Below are 22,801 nucleotides of genomic sequence, written 5' to 3'. Positions count from 1 at the left end.
CTTCTCTTTGTAGCCTCTCAGTACCACCTCTCTTCTTCTCTCCCTCTCCTCATCTCTTCTCTCTGTGGCCTCTCCACACCACATCTCTTCTTCTATCCCTCTCCTCTCCTCCTCTCTTCTCCCGCTCCTCTCTGTACCACCTTTCTCCTTCTCTCCCTCTCCTCCTCTCTTTTCTTCTCCCTCTCCTCTCTGTACCACCTCTCTTCTTCTCTCCCTCTCCTCCTCCCTGCTCTTCTCCCTTTCCTCTCCGCACCACCTTTCTTATTCTCTCCCTTGCCTCCTCTCTTCTCTTCTCCCTCTCCTCTCTGTACCACCACTCTTCTTCCCTCCCTCTCCTCCTGTCTTCTCTTCTCCTTTCCTCTCTGTACCACCTCTATTCTTCTCCCCCTCTCCTCCTCGCTTCTCTTCTCCCTCTCCTCTCTGTACCACCTCTCTTTTTCTGCCCCTCTCCTCACCACCTCTCTTCTCTCCGTCTCCCCCCTAACCTCCTCTCTGTGACCTCTCTATACCACCTCTCTTATTCTCTCCCTGTCCTCCTCTCCTCTTTTCTCTTCTATTTGTGGCCTCTCTGTACCATCTCTCTTCTTCTCTCCCTCTGCTCATATCTTCTCTTTGTGGCCTCCCTGTATCACCTCTCTTCTTCTCTTCTCTCCCTCTCCTCTCCTCATCTCTTCTCTCCGTAGCCTTTCTATACCACCTCTCTTCTTCTCTCCCTCGCCTCCTCTCTTCTCTTCTCCCTCTCCTCTCTGTACCACCTCTTTTCTTCTCTTCCTCTCCTCCTCCCTTCTCTTTTCCCTTTCCTCTCTGTACCACCTCTATTCCTCTCTCCCTCTCCTCATCCCTTCTCTCTGTGGCCTCTCCAAACCACCTTTCTTCTTCTCTCCCTTTCCTCATCTCTTTTCTCTGTAGCATCTCTGTAGCACCTGTCTTCTTCTTTCCCTCTCCTACCTAACCTCCTTTCTGTGCCCTCTCTGCACCGCCTCTCTTCTTTTCTGCCTCTCATTCTCTCTTCTCCCTCTCCTCTCTATACCACCTCTCTTCTTCTCTCCCTCTCCTCAACTCTTCTCTCTGTGGCCTCTCTGTACCACCTTTCTTCTTCTCTCCTTCTCCCCATCTCTTCTCTCTGTAGCCTCTCCGCACCACCTCTCTTCTACTATCCCTCTCCTCTCCTCCTCTCTTCTCTTTTCCCTCTCCTCTCTGTACCACCTTTCTTCTTCTCTCTCTCACCTCCTCTCTTCTCTTCCCCTCTCCTCTCTGTACCACCTCTCTTCTTCTCTCCCTCTCCTCCTCCCTTCTCTTCTCCCCTTCCTATCCGCACCACCTTTCTTATTTTCTCCCTCTCCTCCTCTCTTTTCTTCTCCCTCTCCTCTCTGTACCACCTCTCTTGTTCTCCCCTTCTCCTCCTCTCTTCTCTTCTCCCTCTTCTCTCTGTACCACCTCTCTTCTTCCGCCCCTCTCCTCACCACCTCTCTTTTCCCCGTCTCCTCCCTAACCTCCTCTCTGTGACCTCTCTATACCACCTCTCTTTTTCTCTCCCTGTCCTCTCCTCTCTTCTCTTCTCTTTGTGGCCTCTCTGTACCATCTCTCTTCTTCTCTCCCTCTCCTCCTCTCTTTTCTTCTCCCTCTCCGTACCACCTCTTTTCTTCTCTTCCTCTCCTCCTCCCTTCTCTTTTCCCTTTCCTCTCTGTACCACCTCTCTTCTTCTCTCCCTCTCCTTATCCCTTCTCTCTGTGGCCTCTCCAAACCCCCTTTCTTCTTCTCCCCTCTCCTCATCTCTTTTCTCTGTAGCATCTCTGTACCACCTCTCTTCTTCTCTCGCTCTCCTCACTAACCTCCTCTCTGTGCCCTCTCCGCATCGCCTCTCGTCTTCTCTCCCTCTCATCCTCTCTTCTCTTCTCCCTCTCCTCTCTATGCCACCTCTCTTCTTCTCTCCCTCTCCTCCTGTCTTCTCTTCTCCCTTTCCTCTCTGTACCACCTCTCTTCTTCCGCCCCTCTCCTCACCACCTCTCTTCTCTCCGTCTCCTCCCTAACCTCCTCTCTGTGTCCTCTCTGTACCACCTCTCTTCTTCCTCCCTCTCCTCATCCCTTCTCTCTGTGGCCTCTCCAAAGCACCTCTCTTCTTCTCTCCCTCTCCTCTTCTCTTTTCTCTGTAGCATCTCTCTACCACCTCTCTTCTTCTCTCCCTCTCCTCCCTAACCTCCTCTCTGTGCCCTCTCCGCACCGCCTCTCTTCTTCTCTCCCTCTCATCCTCTCTTCTCTTCTCCCTCTCCTCTCTATACCACCTCTCTTCTTCTCTCCCTCTCCTCAACTCTTCTCTCTGTAGCCTCTCCGTACCACCTCAATTCTTCTCTCCCTCACTTCTCTTATCGCTCTCCTCTCTGTTTCACTTCTCTTCTTCTCACCCTCTCCCACTCCCTGCTCTTCTCCCTTTCCTCTCCGCACCACCTCTCTTATTCTCTCCCTCTCCTCCTCTCTTCTCTTTTCCCTCTCCTCTCTGTACCACCTCTCTTCTTCTCCCGCTCTCCCCCTGTCTTCTCTTCTTCCTCTCCTCTCTGTACCCCCTCTCTTCATCTCCCCCTCTCCTCATCTCTTCTCTCTGTGGCCTCTCCGCACCACCTCTCTTCTTCTCTCCATCTCCTCATGTCTTCGCTCTGTGTCACCTCTCTTCTTCTCTCCCTCTCCTCATCACTTCTCTCTTTGGCCTCTCAACACCATCTCTCTTCTCTCCGTCTCCTCCCCAATCTCCTCTCTGTGTCCTCTCTGTACCACCTCTCTTCTTCTCTCCCTCTCCTGCTCTCTTCTCTTCTCTATGTGGCCTCTCTGTAACACCTCTCTTCTTCTCTCCCTCTCCTCCTCTCTTCTCTTCTCTCTCTCCTTTCTGTACCACCTCTCTTCTTCTCCCCCACTCCTCCTCTCTTCTCCTCTCCCTCTCCTCTCTGTACCACCTCTCTTCTTCTCTCCCTCTCCTCATCTCTTCTCTCTGTGGCCTCTCTGTACCACCTTTCTTCTTCTCTCCTTCTCCTCATCTCTTCTCTCTGTAGCCTCTCCGCACCACCTCTCTTCTTCTATCCCTCTCCTCTCTGCCTCTCTTCTCTTTTCCCTCTCCTCTCTGTACCACATTTCTTCTTCTTTCTCTCACCTCCTCTTCCCCTCTCCTCTCTGTACCACCTCATTTCTTCTCCCCTCTCCTCCTCCCTTCTCTTCTCCCCTTCCTATCCGCACCACCTTTCTTATTTTCTCCCTCTCCTAATCTCTTTTCTTCTCCCTCTCCTCTCTGTACCACCTCTCTTCTTCCCTCCATCTCCTCCTGTCTTCTCTTCTCCCTTTCCTCTCTGTACCACCTCTCTTGTTCTCCCCCTCTCCTCCTCTCTTCTCTTCTCCCTCTCCTCTCTGTACCACCTCTCTTCTTCCGCCCCTCTTGTCACCACCTCTCTTTTCTCAGTCTCCTCCCTAATGTTCTCTCTGTGACCTCTCTATACCACCTCTCTTCTTCTCTCCCTGTTCTCCTCTCCTCTCCTCTCTTCTCTTCTCTTTGTGGCCTCTCTGTACCATCTCTCTTCTTCTCTCCCTCTGCTCATCTCTTCTCTTTGTGGCCTCCATGTATCACCTCTCTTCTTCTCTTCTCTCCCTCTCCTCTCCTCATCTCTTCTCTCCGTAGCCTTTCTGTACCATCTCTCTTCTTCTCTCCCTCTCCTCCTCTCTTCTCTTCTCCCTCTCTATACCACCTCTTTTCTTCTCTTCCTCTCCTCCTCCCTTCTCTTTTCCCTTTCCTCTCTGTACCACCTCTCTTCTTCTCTCCCTCTCCTTATCCCTTCTCTCTGTGGCCTCTCCAAACCACCTTTCTTCTTCTCTCCCTCTCCTCATCTCTTTTCTCTGTAGCATCTCTGTACCACCTCTCTTCTTCTCTCTCTCTCCTCACTAACCTCCTGTCTGTGCCCTCTCCGCACCGCCTCTCTTCTTCTCTTCCTCTCATCCTCTCTTCTCTTCTCCCTTTCCTCTCTATACCACCTCTCTTCTTCCCTCCCTCTCCTCCTCTCTTCTCTTCTCCCTCTCCTCTCTGTACCCCTCTCTTCTTCCCTCCCTCTCCTCCTCCCTGCTCTTCTCCCTTTCCCCTCCGCACCACCTTTCTTATTCTCTCCCTCTCCTCCTCTCTGCTCTTCTCCCTCTCCTCTCTGTACCACCTCTCTTCTTCCCTCCCTCTCCTCTTGTCTTCTCTTCTCCCTTTCCTCTCTGTACCACCTCTCTTCTTCCGCCCCTCTCCTCACCACCTCTCTTCTCTCCATCTTCTCCCTAACCTCCTCTCTGTGTCCTCTCTGTACCATCTCTTTTCTTCCTCCCTCTCCTCATCCCTTCTCTCTGTGGCTTCTCCAAACCACCTCTCTTCTTATCTCCCTCTCCTCCCTAACCTCCTCTCTGTGCCCTCTCCGCACCGCCTCTCTTCTTCTCTCCCTCTCGTCCTCTCTTCTCTTCTCCCTTTCCTCTCTATACCACCTCTCTTCTTCTCTCCCTCTCCTCAACTCTTCTCTCTGTGGCCTCTCTGTACCACCTTTCTTCTTCTCTCCTTCTCCTCATCTCTTCTCTCTGTAGCCTCTCTGCACCACCTCACTTCTTCTCTCCCTCTTGTCCTCTCTTCTCTTATCCCTCTCATCTCTGTTTCAATTCTCTTCTTCTCACCCTCTCCCACTCCCTGCACTTCTCCCTTTCCTCTCCGCACCACCTCTCTTATTCTCTCCTTCTCCTCCTCTCTTCTCGTCTCCCTCTCCTCTCTGTACCACCTCTCTTCTTCCCTCCCTCTCCTCCTCTCTTCTATTTTCCCTCTCCTCTCTGTACCACCTCTCTTCTTCCCTCCCTCCCTCTCCTCCTCTCTTCTCTTGTCCCTCTCCTCTCTGTACCACCTCTCTTCTTCTCCCCCTCTCCCCCTGTCTTCTCTTCTCCCACTCCTTTCTGTACCACCTCTCTTCATCTCCCCCTCTCCTCATCTCTTCTCTCTGTGGCCTCTCTGCACCACCTCTCTTCTTCTCTCCATCTCCTCATGTCTTCGCTCTGTGTCACCTCTCTTCTTCACTCCCTCTCCTCATCACTTCTCTCTTTGGCCTCTCAACACCACCTCTCTTCTCTCCGTCTCCTCCCAAACCTCCTCCCTGTGACCTCTCTGTACCACCTCTCTTCTTCTCTCCCTCTCCTGCTCTCTTCTCTTTGTGGCCTCTCTGTAACACCTCTCTTCTTCTCTCCCTCTCCTCCTCTCTTCACTTCTCCCTCTCCTCTCTGTACCACCTCTCTTCTTCTCCCCCACTCCTCCTCTCTTCTCTTCTCCCTCTCCTCTCTGTACCACCTCTCTTCTTCTCTCCCTCTCCTCATCTCTTCTCTCTGTATGACCTCTCTTCTTCTCTACCTCTCCTCATCTCTTCTCTCTTTGGCCTCTCAACACCACCTCTTGTCTCCCCGTCTCATCCCCAACCTCCTCTCTGTGACCTCTACCCACCACCTCACTTCTTCTCTCCCTCTCCTCCTCTCTTCTCCTCTCCCTCTCCTCTCTGTACCTTCTCTCTTTTTCTCTCCTTCTCCTCATCTCTTCTCTCTGTAGCCTCTCAGTACCACCTTTCTTCTTCTCTACCTCTCCTCATCTGTTCGCTCTGTGGTCTCTCCGCACCACCTCTCTTCTAATCTATCCTCTCCTCCTCTCTTCTCTTCTTCCTCTCCTCTCTTTACCTCCTCTCTTCTTCTCCCCCTGTAGGAGAGTAGGATCTGCCTTTTACGTTGCCCCCACTTTTTTTCTGATGTATACACTGGTTTCTGGCTATAGTCTGACTGGGACCCTGCTAATCAGGGCCCCAGTCTCTCTGCTCTCTTTAAACAACTTGGAGTGCATATTAGATGCACTAGTGATGGATACTGTGGTGCCTTATGAGCCCCTAGTATATGGTACCCTAGGTACCTATGGCATAGGTACTTCACAGGCCTATCAGGGGCTGAAGCATGTATTATGTCACCCCTGGGAAGCAGACTAAAACTGACACCACAGGCCTGCTACTGCAGCCTGGGTGAGGTAGTGTTAGCACTCCTCACTGAGGTATAGGTTCCCTATATCTCACCATACACACACATATAAACCTATCAGTCACCCCTAAGGCAGGCCCTATCAATCCTGAGGGCAGGGTGCTTGGTTTACAATCTGAGGGGGTGCCTCTGCATGAGCAGGGCCCCTCTGCAGCTGGCAGAGTCTATTCTCTGTGGCTGTTTGTGGATGCGGTTAAACCATATACTCTTAAGTGCATTATAACCTACCGGTAAATGCTAACTTTGGAATGACTGCATCAAAACATGTTGTGTTTGGTGTCAAACAGCTTGGAATCATACCCTCACACCAGCAACTGGTGTGGGAGTATGATCCCACCCTTCTAGAGGGATAGACATGTACCCACTGTGGAAACACGGTACAAATCTGAAAGAGCCCTGGCATCACAAGTGCTGCGTGAGGTGAGCGCGCCGTGAGATCTGCTGCAGATCTGCACGGTAAAGAAGAGGAATAAAAGCCTCGCGTTGCGGTGACATTTAAAAACAACTTCCAACAATTCAATACGGGAAGGATATTTAAAAAAACAGAAAAAGATTGCTGCGGGGCGGAGTACCTTACAAATATAAAAATAAGGACGTTGGACCCACGAATAATTCTGCTTACAAAGTGGTAAATTAGAACCACAAGCACGCATCGAGTGTATCAGAAATTGAGGAAATAGAATTAACATAGGAGGGAGACAGAATTATTTTGTCTTGAAAAAGATGGTACGAATAACTTGAAGCCATCGAAACGCGTCGACGCTGTTGAAGGCACAATCCAAGGACTAACATAGGCGGGTCAAATACTGATTGAATGAATGTATTATGAGCTGTGTTTTTGAGTCTGATGTGATGCGCACCCGTAAAGAACAAAAGCTGTGTCTTGCATACGTGTCTGTCTCTATTATGCTGGTCATAATTGTGATTTGTTGTTAATTAATTTGCTCTTGATTAACATGTACTGTATGTTTTAAAAATAAAAAACGAATTGTTTTAAATGTTATTATTTAGATCATTGTGATATGATATGTAATTCTAATTGTCTTGGACTATTAAGGATAACTTTAAAAAAAAATGTTTTTGTAATATAGATTGTGGATATACTACTTTAAAATTGTATTGTCAGATACTGTACACGGATATTGGATTTGTTGGATCAAGTGAATTCCTTTTTTATTTTGATCACAAAATGGATGCCACTAGCACAGACACTGGGCTGCCCTCCTGCTGCTGACTGAAACTCGCAGTGGAGGAGGCCCAGCAATAGGCATCCTGTCACAGGGAGGTGTCACCGCCTTCCAGACAGGATTTAGTGTATTGGGGCTGGGTGCGTGAACTCCTACAGTGCTTTGAAGTCCTGCACTGGGGGAGCAGTAGGCTCCTCTGTGCATATTCCAGCTCAAACCGGTTCAGGGGCTACCTGTCCCTGCTCTGGCGCGAAACTGGACAAAGGGAAGTGGGTGTAACCACCTGATACCCTGACCCTCCCAGAGGAGTGGTCATAGAGCTAGTCCCTCCCTTTCCTTTAGTATAAGTTAGGGGAACCTTGCCATTGCAAGTTAGATATCCCTGGTTGACGCTTTACAAGAAGAATCCTGGTCCTTCGACGTTCCACTACCTTTGGAAGACTGAAGAATCTCCCTTGGAGTCAAGGAGTGACTCCCCTGCTTGGCAGGCACCAAAAGCTTGAATCAACAGTCGCAAACTTTCCCACTCCCGCTAGAGTCCGAAGTCCCTGCAGCCCTGGAAGTGGATTTCCTGACTTCTCGATGGCCACTGTGAGTCCCCAGCAGTGCTAAGGTGAGTGGACCCCACGAGTGACGAGGAACAGCAATACCCGGGTACCGTGCACTATTGTCGAGTGCAACCCCTTCACGACGTTCTATGAACTTGTGCATTGGACACGTGGTCCAAGCCTCCAGCAGGATTTCCCTAAAAAATCAGAGGCCTACCTCATCCCGAGTGATGTGGGCTCCTGTGAAGTGAATCCTCACGAGGCATCTTCGTGATCCCTTGCCTGTTGGCTTATGGGCCCCCTGAAAACTTTCTCATCAAACCAAAGGGCTCCCCTGGTTGCTCCAGGCCTGCCCTTACCCTTGCTGGATGAGTCCCTCATACCTTGCTGGTCTGCACCGCTGACTTTCTTCAGTTTCCACAAGACTTGCTGTTGCCAAGGCTTGTTGGCTCCAATCCGGTTGCCGACACCTCAGTAACCTGCAGACTTTGTGGCACACTCCGAATCCAGCTGCTGGTCATCGCCGATGCCTCCTGGACCTCGTGGCTGGAGAGTTAAACACCCTTGATCACCTGAAATCACCCGACTTCCGTGGGCATCCATCTTCCTGGCCCCTGGTCACTGGCAAGTGACTGTGAACACTGTCCCTTCTGCTTTCAGGTCTTCTACATCTTGAATCCAGCCTTGAATTCCACCAGACACTTCTCCAGTCTTCACAAGCAGCAAATCTTCTTCGGCTTCCATAGAAAACGACGACGCGACCCGACACCAAAAGACACCTATGCACCCAGCTTCCCTGGGTGAGGTAACTCGTGCACTTGAGTGCTCCTGTGCATGTTGGCCCTCAAATTACTTACCTTGTAAGTGGCTTGCTTGTAGACTCCTTCGAAGTACCCTAAAACTTTAAAAATCCAACCGCGACTTGTTCCATTGAAGTCAATAGGGAACCCGCGGCTGTGTTCTCACACTGCACGTGTCACCCGTGGGTCTTTTACTTACCTGCCTTGGGTGGATTAGTGAAGCCCCAGCGATTCTGCAGGCCCTAGGCCTTGTCCCCTTGCAAGTCGACTTTCCTAAACCTCTTTTTTAGTATATGGTCTGGTACGCCCCTAGGGCCCCAGCCATAAAAGTGCTTAACTTATTGTGAAACGTTGATATTTGCATATGTTCTTGAATTCTAATCTCATTAAGAGATTAGTAGAGTGTGTCTAGTAATAAATACATATATATTTGGTATATATACCTGTGTGGTGTCCTTTCATTTGGTAATTCAAGAGATTTTAAGGTAAAACAAGCTGCTTTACATTCCTCTGAGACTTAGCCTGAAGGCTGCTCTCCACAGCTACCACTAGGATAGCTTTCTTTAAAAGGTTGTCTTAAACCTATCTACCATAAGAGTCGAATTGGATTTGTGCAAGGTGGCCACTATAACTAGTGACCAGCATATGCCAGGCCAACTTCTCACAGCCCCTCATCTCATCTCTTCTCTCTGTAGCCTCTCTGCACCAACTCTCTTCTACTCTCCATCTCCTTCCTCTCCTCTCTGTACCACCTCTCATAGGGGCATATCAACAACAACCGGCGATAATTATCGCTAAGCGCACTTAGCTCTAGGATAATTATCGCCGGCTAGCGTGAATTTTTATCGCTGAGATAGCGTGCTATTAGCAACGCTTATCTCAATAGCGATAAAAATCCTCACGCTAACAGGCTAACGTGAGATTATCGCTGGGTAATCTCACGTTACCTTGTTGATAGGGACAGGCAAACTTAGCCATGATATCCTCCTTCCATAGGATATCATGGCTAAGTCAGAAAAATACCAGACGTAAAAAAGCAGCGTTAACCGTGGTTAGCGCTGCTTTTTTTTGTCTCTAACAGGGTTAGCGATATTCTTGATAATAGGAGAAATGTCGCTTAGCGACATTTCTCCTATTATTTTACTCTGGAACGCCCCCTTTGCATCTCATTAGAGATGCAAGGGGAAGCATAGAGTAAAAGGGTGCTAACATGCGAATTTGCGTGTTAGCACCCTGTTGTTGATAGGGGGCTAGTTTTATCTCTGCTTTTTTGGCTTTTAAAGCCAAAAAAGCAGAGATAAAGCCCTTGTTGATCTGCCCCTTCTTCTCTGCCTCTCCTCCTCTCTTCTCTCTGTGGCCTCTCCTCGTCACCTCTCTTCTTCTCTCTCTCTCATCTTCTCTTCTCTCTAAGGCCTCTTCACACCACCTCTCTTCTTCTCTCCCTCTGCTTAACTCTTCTCTCTGTGGCCTCTCCGCACCACCTCTCTTCTTCTCTCGCTCTCCTTACCTCTTCTCTCTGTGGCCTCACTGCACCACCTCTCTTCTTCTCACCCTCTCCCCCTCTCCTCACCTCTCCTCTCTGTGGTTTCTCCGCACCACCTCTCTTCTTCTATCCATCTCCTCATCTCTTCTCTCTGTAGCCTCTCTGTATCACCTCTCTTCTTCACTCCCTCTCCTCCCCAAGCTCCTCTCTGTGGCCTCTCTCCAATACCTCTCTTCTTCTCTCCTTCTCCTCATCTCTTCTCCCTGTACCACCTCTCTTCTTCCCTCCCTCTCCACCCTCACCTCTCTCTGTGGCCTCTCCGCACCACCTCCCTTCTCTCCCTCTCCTCTCCTCCTCTCTTCTCTTCTCCCTCTCCTCTCTGTACCACCTTTCTTCTTCTCTCCCTCTCCTCCTCCTTGCTCTACTCCCTTTCCTCTCCGCACCACCTCTCTTCTACTGTCTCTCCTCCTCACTTCGCTTCTCCCTCTCCTCTATGTACCACCTCTCTTCTTCTCCCCTTCTCCTCCTCTCTTCTCTTCTCCTTCTCCTTACTCTACCACCTCTCTTCTTCTCCCCCTCTCCTCATCTCTTCTCTCTGTGGCCTCTCCACACCACCTCTCTTCTCCCCGTCTCCTCCCCAACCTCCTCTCTGTGAGCCCTCTGTTCCACCTCTCTTCTTCTCTCCCTCCCCTCCTCTCTTTTCTTCTCTTTGTGGCCTCTCTGTACCACCTCTCTTCTTCTCTCCCTCTCCTCATCTCTTCTCTCTGTGGCCTCTGTACCACCTCTCTTCTTCTCTTCCTCTCCTTCTCTCTTCTCTTCTCCCTCTCCTTTCTGTGCCAGCTCTCTTCTTCTCTCCCTCTCCTCATCTCTTCTCTCTGTATCACCTCTCTTCTTCTCTCCCTCTCCTCATCTCTTCTCTCTGTGCCACCTCTCATCTTCTCTCCCTCTTCTCATCTCTTCTCTCTGTAGCCTCTCTGCACCACCTCCCTTCTTCTCTCCCTCTCCTCATCTCTTCTCTCTGTGGCCTCTGTACCACCTCTCTTCTTCTCTTCCTCTCCTTCTCTCTTCTCTTCTCCCCCTCCTCTCTGTACCGCCTCTCTTATTCTCTCCCTCTCCTCCTCTCTTCTCTTCTGGCTCTCCTCTCTGTACCACCTCTCTTCTTCTCTTCCTCTCCTCCTCTTTTCTCTTCTCCCTATCCTCTCTATACCACCTCTCTTCTTCTCTCCCTCTCCTCCTCCCTGCTCTTCTCCCTTTCCCCTCCGCACCACCTTTCTTATTCTCCCCCTCTCCTCCTCTGTTCTCTTCTCCCTCTCCTCTCTGTACCACCTCTCTTTGTGTCTCCCTCTCCTCCTGTCTTCTTTTCTCCCTCTCCTCTCTGTACCACCTCTACTCTTCTCTCCCTCTCCTCCTGTATTCTCTTCTCCCTATCCTCTCTGTACCACCTCTCTTCTTCTCTCCCTCTCCTCCGATCTTCTCTTCTCCCTCTCCTCCGATCTTCTCTTCTCCGTCTCCTCTCTGTACCACCTCTCTTCTTCTCTCCCTCTGCTCCTCTCTTCTCTTCTTCCTCTCCATACCACTTCCCTTCTTCTCTCCCTCTCCTCCTCTCTTCTCTTCTCCCTCTCCTCTCTGTACCACCTCTCTTCTTTTCTCCATCTCCTCCTCTCTTCTATTCTCCCTCTCCATAGCACCTCTCTTCTTCTCTCCCTCTCCTCCTCTCTTCTCTTCTCCCTCTACTCTCTGTACCACCTCTCTTCTTTTCTCCATCTCCTCCTCTCTTCTATTCTCCCTCTCCATAGCACCTCTCTTCTTCTCTTCCTCTCCTCCTCTCTTCCCTTCTCTCTCTCCTCTCTGTCCCACCTCTCTTCTTCTCTCCATCTCCAATCTCTCCTCTCTATACCACCTCTCATCTGCTAGTATGCCACTGCTATCTGCCGGGTGGTCTCAGCTAGGGTGCCACTGCCGGAACCCGGTGCCCTCGGCTGGGATACCACTGCCGGAACCCGGTGCGCTCTGCTGGGATGCCACTGCCATGTGCCCGGTGCCCTCCTCTAGGGTGCCACTGCTGGAGCCCTGTGCCTTCTGCTAGGACGCCACTGCCGGAACCCGGTGCCCTCTGCTTGGATACCACTGCTATGTGCCCTGTGTCCTCTGCTAGGATGCCACTGCCATGTGTCCGCTGCCCTCTGCTAGGATGGCACTGTCGATGCCCCGCGTGCCATGTGACTGGTGCCCTCTGCTAGGATGCCACTGCTGGAGCCCGGTACCCTCTGCTAGGATGGCATTGCCGAGTCGCCGTGTTCCATGTGCCCGGTGCCTTCTGCTAGGATGCCACTGCCATGTGCCTGGTGCCCTCTGCTTGGATACCACTGCCATGTGCCCGGTGCCCTCTGCTGGGATGCCACTGCCATGTGCCCGGTGCGCTATGCTAGGATCCCACTGCCATGTGCCCAGTTCCCTCAGCTGGGATGCCACTGCCATGCGCCTGGTGCCTTCTGCTAGGATGCCACTGCCATGTGCCCAGTGCCCTCTGCTGGGATGCCACTGCCGGAGCCCGGTGCCCTCTGCTAGGATACCACTGCCATGTGCCAGGTGCCCTCTGCTTGGATGCCACTGCTATGTGCCCTGTGTCCTCTGCTAGGATGCCACTGCCATGTACCCGCTGCCCTCTGCTAGAATGGCACTGTTGATGCCCCGCGTGCCATGTGACCGGTGCCCTCTGCTAGGATGCCACTGCTGGAGCCCGGTACCCTCTGCTAGGATGGCACTGCCGAGTCCCCGTGTGCCATGTGCCTGTTGCCCTCTGCTAGGATGCCACTGCCATGTGCCCGGTGCCCTCTGCTTGCATGCCACTGCCATGTGCCCAGTTCCCTCAGCTGGGATGCCACTGCCATGTGCCTGGTGCCCTCTGCTAGGATCCCACTGCCATGTGTTCAGTGCCCTCTGCTGGGATGCCACTGCCATGTGCCTGGTGCCCTCTGCTAGGATGCCACTGCTGGAGCCTGGTGCCTCTGCTAGGATGCCACTGCCGGAGCCCCGCGTGCCATGTGCCCGGGCTCTGCAGATGGAAGCGGGACAGGCTTCGAGGTATTACTTGTGATGTATTTACCCACTGCTGGAGGGAGAAAAGTCATGCTGTGCTTGGATGGCGAGCTCCCTTCCTGCCTCTCTCACCACAGACTCTCTCCTGCTCCACATGTCTCCTCTCACCCTCCCCAGCATCTCTCTCTCATACCCCTCTTCCATGTGCCCATTTCTCTCTGTGGCCTCTCCGCACCACCTCTCTTCTTCTATTCCTCTCTTCATCTCTTCTCTCTGTAGCCTCTCTGTACCACCTGTCTTCTTCACTCCTTCTCCTCATCACTTCTCTGTGGCCTCTCGGCACCACCTCTCTTCTTCTCTACCTCTCCTCATCTCTTTTCTCTGTAGCCTCTCTGTACCACCTGTCTTCTTCTTTTCCTCTCCTCATCTCTTCTCTCTGTAGCATCTCCGCGCCACCTCTATTCCTCTCTCTATCTCCTCCTCTCTTCTCTCTCTAACCTCTCTCTACCACCTTTCTTCTTCTCTCCCTCTCCTCCCTAACGTCCTCTCTGTGGCCTCCCCGCACCACCTCACTTCTTCTCTCCCCCTCCTCATCTCTTCTCTTCTCCCTCTCCTCTCTGTACCACCTCTCTTCTTCTCTGCCTCTCCTCCTCTCTTCTTTCTGTGGCCTCTCCTCACCACCTCTCTTCTTCTCTCCCTCTCCTCATCTCTTCTCTCTGTACCCTCTCTGTACCACCTCACTTCTTCTCTCCCCCTCCTCATCTCTTCTCTCGGTAGCCTCTCTGTACCACCTGTCTTCTTCTTTTCCTCTCCTCATCTCTTCTCTCTGTAGCATCTCTGCACCACCTCTATTCCTCTCTCCATCTCCTCCTCTCTTCTCTCTGTAGCCTCTCTCTACCACCTTTCTTCTTCTCTCCCCCTCCTCCCAAACCTCCTATCTCTGGTATCTCCGCACCACCTCTCTTCTTCTCTCCCTCTCCTCTCTTCTCTTCTCCCTCTCCGTATCACCTCTCTTCTTCTCTCCCTCTCATCATATTTTCTTTCTGTAGCCTCTCTGTACCCTCTCTCTTCTTCTCCCCCTCTCCTCATCTCTTCTCTTCTCTCTATAGCCTCTCTGGACCACCTCTCTTCTTCTCTCCCTCTCCTCCTCTCTTCTCTTTTCGCTCTCCTCTCTGTACCACCTCTCTTTGTGCCTCCCGCTCCTCCTCTCTTCTCTTCTCCCTCTCCTCTCTGTTCCACCTCTCTTCTTCTCTCCCTGTCCTCTGTTCTTCTCTTCTCCCTCTCCATACCACTTCTCTACTTCTCTCCCTCTCCCTCTCCTCCTCTCTTCTTGTCTCCCTCTGCTCTCTGTCCCACCTCTCATCTGCTGGTATGCCACTGTTATGTGCCGGGTGCTCTCAGCTAGGGTGCCACTGCCGGAACCCGGTGCCCTCTGCTGGTATGCCACTGCCATGTGCCCGGTGCCCTCTTCTAGGGTGTCACTGCCGGAGCCCTGTGCCTTCTGCTAGGGTGCCACTGCCGGAACCCGGTGTCCTTTGCTGGGATGCCAATCCCATGTGCCCGGTGCCCTCTGCTAGGATGCCACTGCTGGAGCCCGGTGCCCTCTGCTAGGATGCCAGTGCCGGAGCCCGGTGCCCTCTGCTAGGATGCCACTGCCGCAGCCCGGTGCCCTCTGCTAGGATGCCACTGCCGGAGCCCTGTGCCCTCTGCTGGGATGCCACTGCATGTGCCTGGTGCCCTCTGCTAGGATGCCACTGCCATGTGCCCAGTGCCCTCTGCTGGGATGCCACTGCCGGAGCCCGGTGCCCTCTGCTAGGATACCACTGCCATGTGCCAGGTGCCCTCTGCTTGGATGCCACTGCTATGTACCCGCTGCCCTCTGCTAGGATGGCACTGTTGATGCCCCGCGTGCCATGTGACCGGTGCCCTCTGCTAGGATGCCACTGCTGGAGCCCGGTGCCCTCTGCTAGGATGGCACTGCCGAGTCCCCGTGTGCCATGTGCCTGGTGCCCTCTGCTAGGATGGCACTGCCATGTGCCCGGTGCCCTCTGCTTGCATGCCACTGCCATGTGCCTGGTGCCCTCTGCTGGGATGCCACTACCATGTGCCCGGTGCCCTCTGCTAGGATCCCACTGCCATGTGTTCAGTGCCCTCTGCTGGGATGCCACTGCCATGCGCCTGGTGCCCTCTGCTAGGATGCCACTGCTGGAGCCTGGTGCCCTCTGCTAGGATGCCACTGCCGGAGCCCCGCGTGCCATGTGCCCGGGCTCTGCAGATGGAAGCGGGACAGGCTTCGAGGTATTACTTGTGATGTATTTACCCACTGCTGGAGGGAGTAAAGTCATGTTGTGCTTGGATGGCGAGCTCCCTTCCTGCCTCTCTCACCACAGACTCTCTCCTGCTCCACATGTCTCCTCTCACCCTCCCCAGCATCTCTCTCTCATACCCCTCTTCCAGGTGCCCATTTCTCTCTGTGGCCTCTCCGCACCACCTCTCTTCTTCTATTCCTCTCTTCATCTCTTTTCTCTGTAGCCTCTCTGTACCACCTGTCTTCTTCTTTTCCTCTCCTCATCTCTTCTCTCTGTAGCATCTCCGCGCCACCTCTATTCCTCTCTCTATCTCCTCCTCTCTTCTCTCTCTAACCTCTCTCTACCACCTTTCTTCTTCTCTCCCTCTCCTCCCTAACGTCCTCTCTGTGGCCTCTCCGCACCACCTCTCTTCTTCTCTCTCTCTCCTCATCTCTTCTCTCCATGGCCTCTCCTCACCACCTCTCTTCTTCTTTTCCTCTCCTCATCTCTTCTCTCTGTAGCCTCTCTGTACCACCTCACTTTTTCTCTCCCTCACCTCCTCTCTTCTCTTCTCCCTCGCCACCTCTCTTCTTTTCTGCCTCTCCTCATCTCTACTCTCTGTACCCTCTCTGTACCACCAGTCTTCTTATTTCCCTCTCCTCATCTCTTCTCTGTGGCCTCTTCGCACCACCTCGCTTCTTCTCTACCTCTCCTCATCTCTTCTCTTTGTAGCCTCTCAGTACCACCTTTCTTCTTCTCTCCCCCTCCTCATCTCTTCTCTCTGTACCCTCTCTGTACCACCTCATTTCTTCTCTCCCTCACCTCCTCTCTTCTCTTCTCCCTCTCCTCTCTGTACCACCTCTCTTCTTCTCTCCCTCTCATCATCTTTTCTTTCCGTAGCCTCTCTGTACCCTCTCTCTGTTTCTCCCCCTCTCCTCGTCTCTTCTCTTCTCTCTATAGCCTCTCTGGACCACCTCTTTTCTTCTCTCACTCTCTTCCCTAACCTCCTCTCTGTGCCCGCTCCGCACCACCTCTCTTCTTCCCTCCATCTCCTCATGTCTTTGCTCTATAGCCTCTCATATTCTCTCCCTCTCCTCCCTAACCACGTCTCAGTGGCTTCTGCGCCCCAACCCTCTTCTTCTCTCCCTCTCCTCCTCTCTTCTCTTCTGGCTCTCCTCTCTGCACCACCTCTCTTCTTCTCTTCCTCTCCTCATCTCTTCTCTCTGTAGCCTCTCTGTACCACATTTCTTCTTCTCTCCCTCTCCTCCCTAACCTCCTCTCTGTGCCCGCTCCGCACCACCTCTCTTCTTCTCTCCCTCACCTCCTCTCTTCTTCACTCCCTCTCCTCATCTCTTCTCTCCCTCACCACCTCTCTTCTTCTCTCCCTCTCCTCATCCCTTCTCTCTGTGGCCTCTCCAAACCACCTCTCTTCTTCCTCCCTCTCCTCATCCCTTCTCTCTGTGGCCTCTCCAAACCACCTCTCTTCTTCTCTCCCTCTCCTCCCTAATCTCCTCTCTGTGCCCTCTCCGCACCGCCTCTCTTCTTCTCTCCCTCTCCTCTCTTCGCCCTTTCCTCTCTGTACCACCTCTCTTCTTCTCTCCCTCTACTCTCTAACCTCCTCTCTGTTGGGGGCACGGGTGGGCACCCCTCCTTTAGAAGTCCTTTTCTATTCCTCTCATAATGTATTCACTCCCCATCCACTCCCTCTCTATTCTACTCTCCCTCTCCTTTGCTGTTTATCCACTCCTTTCTATCTCCTCAACCCTGCCTCCTTTCCCTCCTGTCTCCCTGTGCCCCCCAGCTGTCCCCTCCCCTCTCCTCCCCTCTCCTCCTCTCCTCTTCTCCCCTCCCTTCCTGTCCTCTGCCCCCCTCCCCTCTCCTCTCCTCTCCTCTCCTCTCCTCTTTCACTCGCAGCCCTCTCTTCTCTCCCATTTAGGTTTAATTTCGAGAAAAACATTTAACCCCCTCCCTGCCCCCCGCCCTGTGTACCACCCGTGTAAAGCCCGGGGTGCTACTCTTTCTCCCACACTGCCCTGCGGTTTTCGAAGGTCGGTTACAGGAAGGCAGTGTCCGTGCCAAGGGTTAGTCTCAGCTTGGGTGGTCCCGCTGTTGGGTAACCATCGATGGAACTGCATTGCAGGATAGCCACTGAGGGTGGTGATGTTTGGGTGGTCGCAGGTGGATGACGGCACCCTGGGTGTTCGCTACTGGGGCGGTCAGAAGTGGTGCCTGACCATGGCGTGGATACCCCGTCAGGGGGTCGTGTACTATCGTGTCAGACTGAGCATGGACTGCCCAGGGTGGGTGCTCGCACAGCGGGGGTGCCTCACTGTGGGCCATCCGGGGTGGGCAAGTGCACCGTGGGGTGGTCTCACTGTGGCAATCCAATATAGGCAGTCGCACCATAGGGTGGTCATACTGCAGGCCATCCAGGGAGGGTGGTCGCACCGTGAGGTGGCCTCACTGTGGGCCATCCGGGGTGGGTAAGTGCACCATGGGGCGGTCTCACTGTGTGCTATCCAACATAGGCAGTCGCACCATAGGGTGGTCATACTGCGGGCCATCCAGGGAGGGTGGTCGCACCGTGAGGTGGCCTCACTGTGGGCCATCCGGGGTGGGTAAGTGCACCGTGGGGTGGTCTCACTGTGTGCTATCCAACATAGGCAGTCGCACCATAGGGTGGTCATACTGCGGGCCATCCAGGGAGGGTGGTCGCACCGTGAGGTAACCTCACTGTGGGCCATCCGGGGTGGGTGCTCGCAGAGCGGGGGTGTCTGACAGCAGGCCACCCAGGGTGGGTAATTGCACCGTGGAGTGGTCACACTGCAGGCCATCCAGGGTGGGTGTTCGCACGGTGAAGTGGTCTCATTGTTGGCCATCCAGGATGGGTGGTCGCACCATAGGGTGGTCAAACTGTGGGCCATCCAGGGTGGGTGGTCGCACAGTAGCGTGGTCTTACTGTGGGCTATTCAGGGTGGACAGTCGTGCAATAGGGTGGTCACTGAGGGCCATCCAGAGTGGGTGTTCGCACGGTGAAGTGGTCTCACTGTGACCTTCCAGGGTAGGTAATTGCACCGCAGGGTGGTCACACTGAGGGCCATCCAGGGTGGGTGGTCGCACGGTGAAATGGTCTCATTGTTGGCCATCCAGGATGGGTGGTCGCACCATAGGGTGGTCAAACTGTGGGCCATCCAGGGTGGGTGGTCGCACAGTAGCGTGGTCTTACTGTGGGCTATTCAGGGTGGACAGTCGTGCAATAGGGTGGTCACTGAGGGCCATCCAGGGTGGGTGTTCGCACGGTGAAGTGGCCTCACTGTGACCTTCCAGGGTAGGTAATTGCACCGCGGGGTGGTCACACTGAGGGCCATCCAGGGTGGATGGTCGTACGGTGAAATGGTCTCATTGTTGGCCATCCAGGATGGGTGGTCGCACCATAGGGTGGTCAAACTGTGGGCCATCGAGGGTGGGTGGTTGCACAGTAGCTTGGTCTTACTGTGGGCTATTCAGGGTGGACAGTCGCGCAATAGGGTGGTCTCACTGTGGGCCATCCAGGGTGGGCAGTCGCACAGTAGGGTGGTCTCACTGTGGACCATCAAGGGTGGGCAGTCGCACAGTAGGGTGGTCTCACTGCGGGCTATCCAGGGTGGGCAGTCGCACAGTAGGGTGGTCTCACTGTGGGCTATCTAGGGTGGGCAGTCGCACAGTAGGGTGGTCTCACTGTGGGCTATCCAGGGTGGACAGTCTCACAGTAGGTGGTCTTACTGTGGGCTAACCAGGGTGGGCAGTCGCACAGTAGGGTGGTCTCACTGTGGGCTATCCAGGGTGGACAGTCTCACAGTAGGGTGGTCTCACTGTGGACCATCCAGGGTGGGCAGTCGCACAGTATGGTGGTCTTACTGTGGGCTATCCAGGGTGGACAGTCTCACAGTAGGGTGGTCTTACTGTGGGCTATCCAGGGTGGGCAGTCTCACAGTAGGGTGGTCTCACTGTGGGCTATCCAGGGTGGACAGTCTCACAGTAGGGTGGTATCACTGTGGACCATCCAGGGTGGGCAGTCTCACAGTAGGGTGGTCTCACTGTGGACCATCCAGGGTGGGCAGTCGCACAGTAGGGTGGTCTCTCTGTCTGTCATCAAATGGTGGGCAGTCGCACCGTGGGGTGGTTGTGGATTTCCCTGGGTGGGTGGCCTCACCCTGGGATTTCCAGCGTGGGTGGTGGCGCCGTAGATTGTTGAGGAGTGGGTGGTCTCAGCAGGGGGTACGGGTGTCCGAAGGATGGTGTCCGGCCCCAGCAGATGTCACCCATGTCGTGATCGTGTGGACACGGATGGGCAGCCGGCACGTGCGTGTCTCACCCTCGGGATGATTGCAGAAGAGATGGCAAGGACGGGCGCCTGCCACCTGGGCTCAGGTGTAGAGTACGGTCCGATCCACAGGTTCAGGGCAGTGGTATCATGCGATTAGAGATAGCTCCGAGGGAGGAGGGGGCACGGGTGGGCGCCCGGAAACATTGGAAGGGTTGAGAGGGTTTCCCCCGTTAGCTGAGAGCGTGGTTATGGACATGGGTTGGTGGCCGGACACAGCTTCGGGGTGGGGGGGGCGACGGGGGGAGGTCTCAGCCTCTAGATGATAGCTCCGTGTGGGGCACAGGTGGGCGCCGGGCACAGCTTCTGGGTGTGGGCGATGGGGGGTCGTCTCAGCCTTTGGATGAGTGCGCCGTGGGAGGCACAAGTGGGCGCCGGGCACAGCTTCTGGGTGGGGGCGATGGGGGAGGTCTCGGGCTTTGGATGAGAGCGCCGTGGGGGCACGGGTGGGCACCGGGACACATAGGCAGAGTTCGGCGGGTTTCCCCCGTTGGATGATAGCGCCGTGGGGGCAGGGGTGGGCGCCCGGACACAGCTTCGGGGTGGGGGGCGATTGGAGGAGGTCTCAGTCTTTGGATGATAGTGCCGTGGGGGGCACGGGTGGGCGTCGGACACAGTTTCTGGGGGGCAGGGGGTCGATGGGGAGAGGTCTCAGCCTTTGGATGATAGCGCCGTAGGGGGCTCGGGTGGGCGCCCGGACACATTGGAAGGGTTGAGAGGGTTTCCCCCGTTAGCTGAGAGCGTGGTTATGGACATGGGTTGGTGGCCGGACACAGCTTCGGGGTGGGGGGGCGACGGGGGGAGGTCTCAGCCTCTAGATGATAGCTCCGTGTGGGGCACAGGTGGGCGCCGGGCACAGCTTCTGGGTGTGGGCGATGGGGGGTCGTCTCAGCCTTTGGATGAGTGCGCCGTGGGAGGCACAAGTGGGCGCCGGGCACAGCTTCTGGGTGGGGGCGATGGGGGAGGTCTCGGGCTTTGGATGAGAGTGCCGTGGGGGCACGGGTGGGCACCGGGACACATAGGCAGAGTTCGGCGGGTTTCCCCCGTTGGATGATAGCGCCGTGGGGGCAGGGGTGGGCGCCCGGACACAGCTTCGGGGTGGGGGGCGATGGGAGGAGGTCTCAGTCTTTGGATGATAGTGCCGTGGGGGGCACGGGTGGGCGTCGGACACAGTTTCTGGGGGGCAGGGGGTCGATGGGGAGAGGTCTCAGCCTTTGGATGATAGCGCCGTGGGGGGCTCGGGTGGGCGCCCGGACACAGCTCCAAAGTGGGCTGGGGGAAGGGGCCGGGTCTCACCTCCAGAGATCACCGCGGCCAGGAAGCAGGCGACGGGCAGGAGAAGCTTCATGGTGGTGCGGGGAGACGTCGAGGGATGCGGGCTCGGCTGGTCCTCGGCACTGCACAGCTGTACTGCTTCAGGGTGCAGTGCCTATGCGGAGGCAGGAGGGAGGGGCGAAGGGGAGGGCTTGCATCAGAGGGAAGATGGGGGCTTGGGCCGCGAGGTATCTTCGGAGCCTTTTATGTATGGGTGGATAGTATTCAGTCATAGCCCTGACATATGTGGGTACCCCACCAAAGATATTCATCCGTCCTTCTACAGACCTCCACGGGCAGCGACCCCTGATACAGACTGGCGTGGGCAGAGGGCGTCATCCTTCCTTTCTACGGACCCCCACCGCCCCCTGATACAGACTGGCATGGGCAGAGGGCATCATCCTTTCCTTCTACAGACCCCCACCGCCCCCTGATGCATATGGCCAGGTCTAAACTGGGGTGGCATGCTGAGCAAAAGAATGATGGATCTAACCCAGATCACTTGACTGGGGGTGAATGTTTTGATTTATTCTGCATTCCGTCCATCAATTGTGTGTCTTTTGCCCTGATACAGACTGGCATGGGCAGAGGGCATCATCCTTACCTTCTACAGACCCCCACCGCCCCCTGATACAGACTAGCATGGGCAAAGGGCGTCATCTATGCCTTCTACACACATCCACGAGCACCACCCCCTGATACAGACCGGCTTTGGCAGAGGGCAGCATCCATCCCATCTACAGACCTCTCTCGTACCGTCTATTCATCCCCACCACAGACTGGCATAGGCACTGTGCATTCATTCATCTCTTCTACAGACCTCCACGGGTACCACCCATTCATTCTTTCCACAGACTGGCACAGCAACATTCATCCATTCATCCACCCGTTCTACACGCCTCCATGGGTATTACACATTCACCCCTCCAGAGACATCGACTGGCACGGGGCTTTTATGCCTCCCTCCCACAGACACAGCCCCTCTGCAGACCGGCACGACGCATGTATCCAACACCTCTACAGACCGCAAGGGAAACAGCGCCAGAATCACTTCTACAGGGAGCTATAGACACAGTGTGCCGATCCTTTCAACAGACCACCTGGGTGTTGTCAACACACCTCGTCTATATAGACTGACCACCAGTGGGAGCAGCCCATCTAGCGCCTCTGCAGACTACCCTGGATAGATCTGTCCATCCCTTCTATAGAACATCAGCGGTATGGCCCATCTACAGCCTGCCATGAGTGCAGGCATCCTTCACTTCTACAGACCACCCAGGGTGCCGCCCACCCATCTCTACTATGCACCCCCTTTTCTAGGCCCTTCCATCCCTACTACAGTACATCAGCGGTATGGCCCATCTACAGCCTGCCATGAGTGCAGGCATCCTTCACTTCTACAGACCACCCAGGGTGCCGCCCACCCATCCCATCTAGAAACAATGATGTCTAAGCCCTTCTACCATTTCTACCGAACACCAGTGGTTCGGTCCAGTCAACCTCACTTCTGACCGCCATGGGTACAACCCATCCATCTCCTGTACAGACCATGAAGCATAGAGCATCAGCTTGTCAATCATTTCTACAGACCATCATGGATACCCTTCACTCATTTCTTCTTCAGTTCAGACCACCACAGGTACAGTCCATTCCTTTTACAGACCACCATCAGAACAGAACCTGCAGTCCCTATTCCTACGCTGGTGCCAGGGGCTCAAGCTG

General features: G+C 54.3%; 1 protein-coding gene across 1 annotated transcript in view; it reads right to left on the bottom strand.

Moving 5' to 3' along the window:
• PINLYP (phospholipase A2 inhibitor and LY6/PLAUR domain containing) overlaps positions 1 to 21,180 on the bottom strand; it is a 110,713-nt gene extending 89,533 nt beyond the window's left edge. Inside the window, exon 1 of the mRNA XM_085615655.1 lies at positions 21,062 to 21,180. Coding sequence (XP_085471781.1) covers positions 21,062 to 21,113 — 52 coding nt within the window. The 5' untranslated portion in view covers positions 21,114 to 21,180. The remainder of the gene's footprint in view (positions 1 to 21,061) is intronic.
• Between the last annotated feature and the right edge of the window lie 1,621 nt (positions 21,181 to 22,801).

Source organism: Triturus cristatus, chromosome 7, assembly GCF_964204655.1.
Source record: "Triturus cristatus chromosome 7, aTriCri1.1, whole genome shotgun sequence".
Classification (NCBI taxonomy): Eukaryota; Metazoa; Chordata; class Amphibia; order Caudata; family Salamandridae; genus Triturus; species Triturus cristatus.
This window is presented reverse-complemented; position numbering and strand designations above follow the sequence as displayed.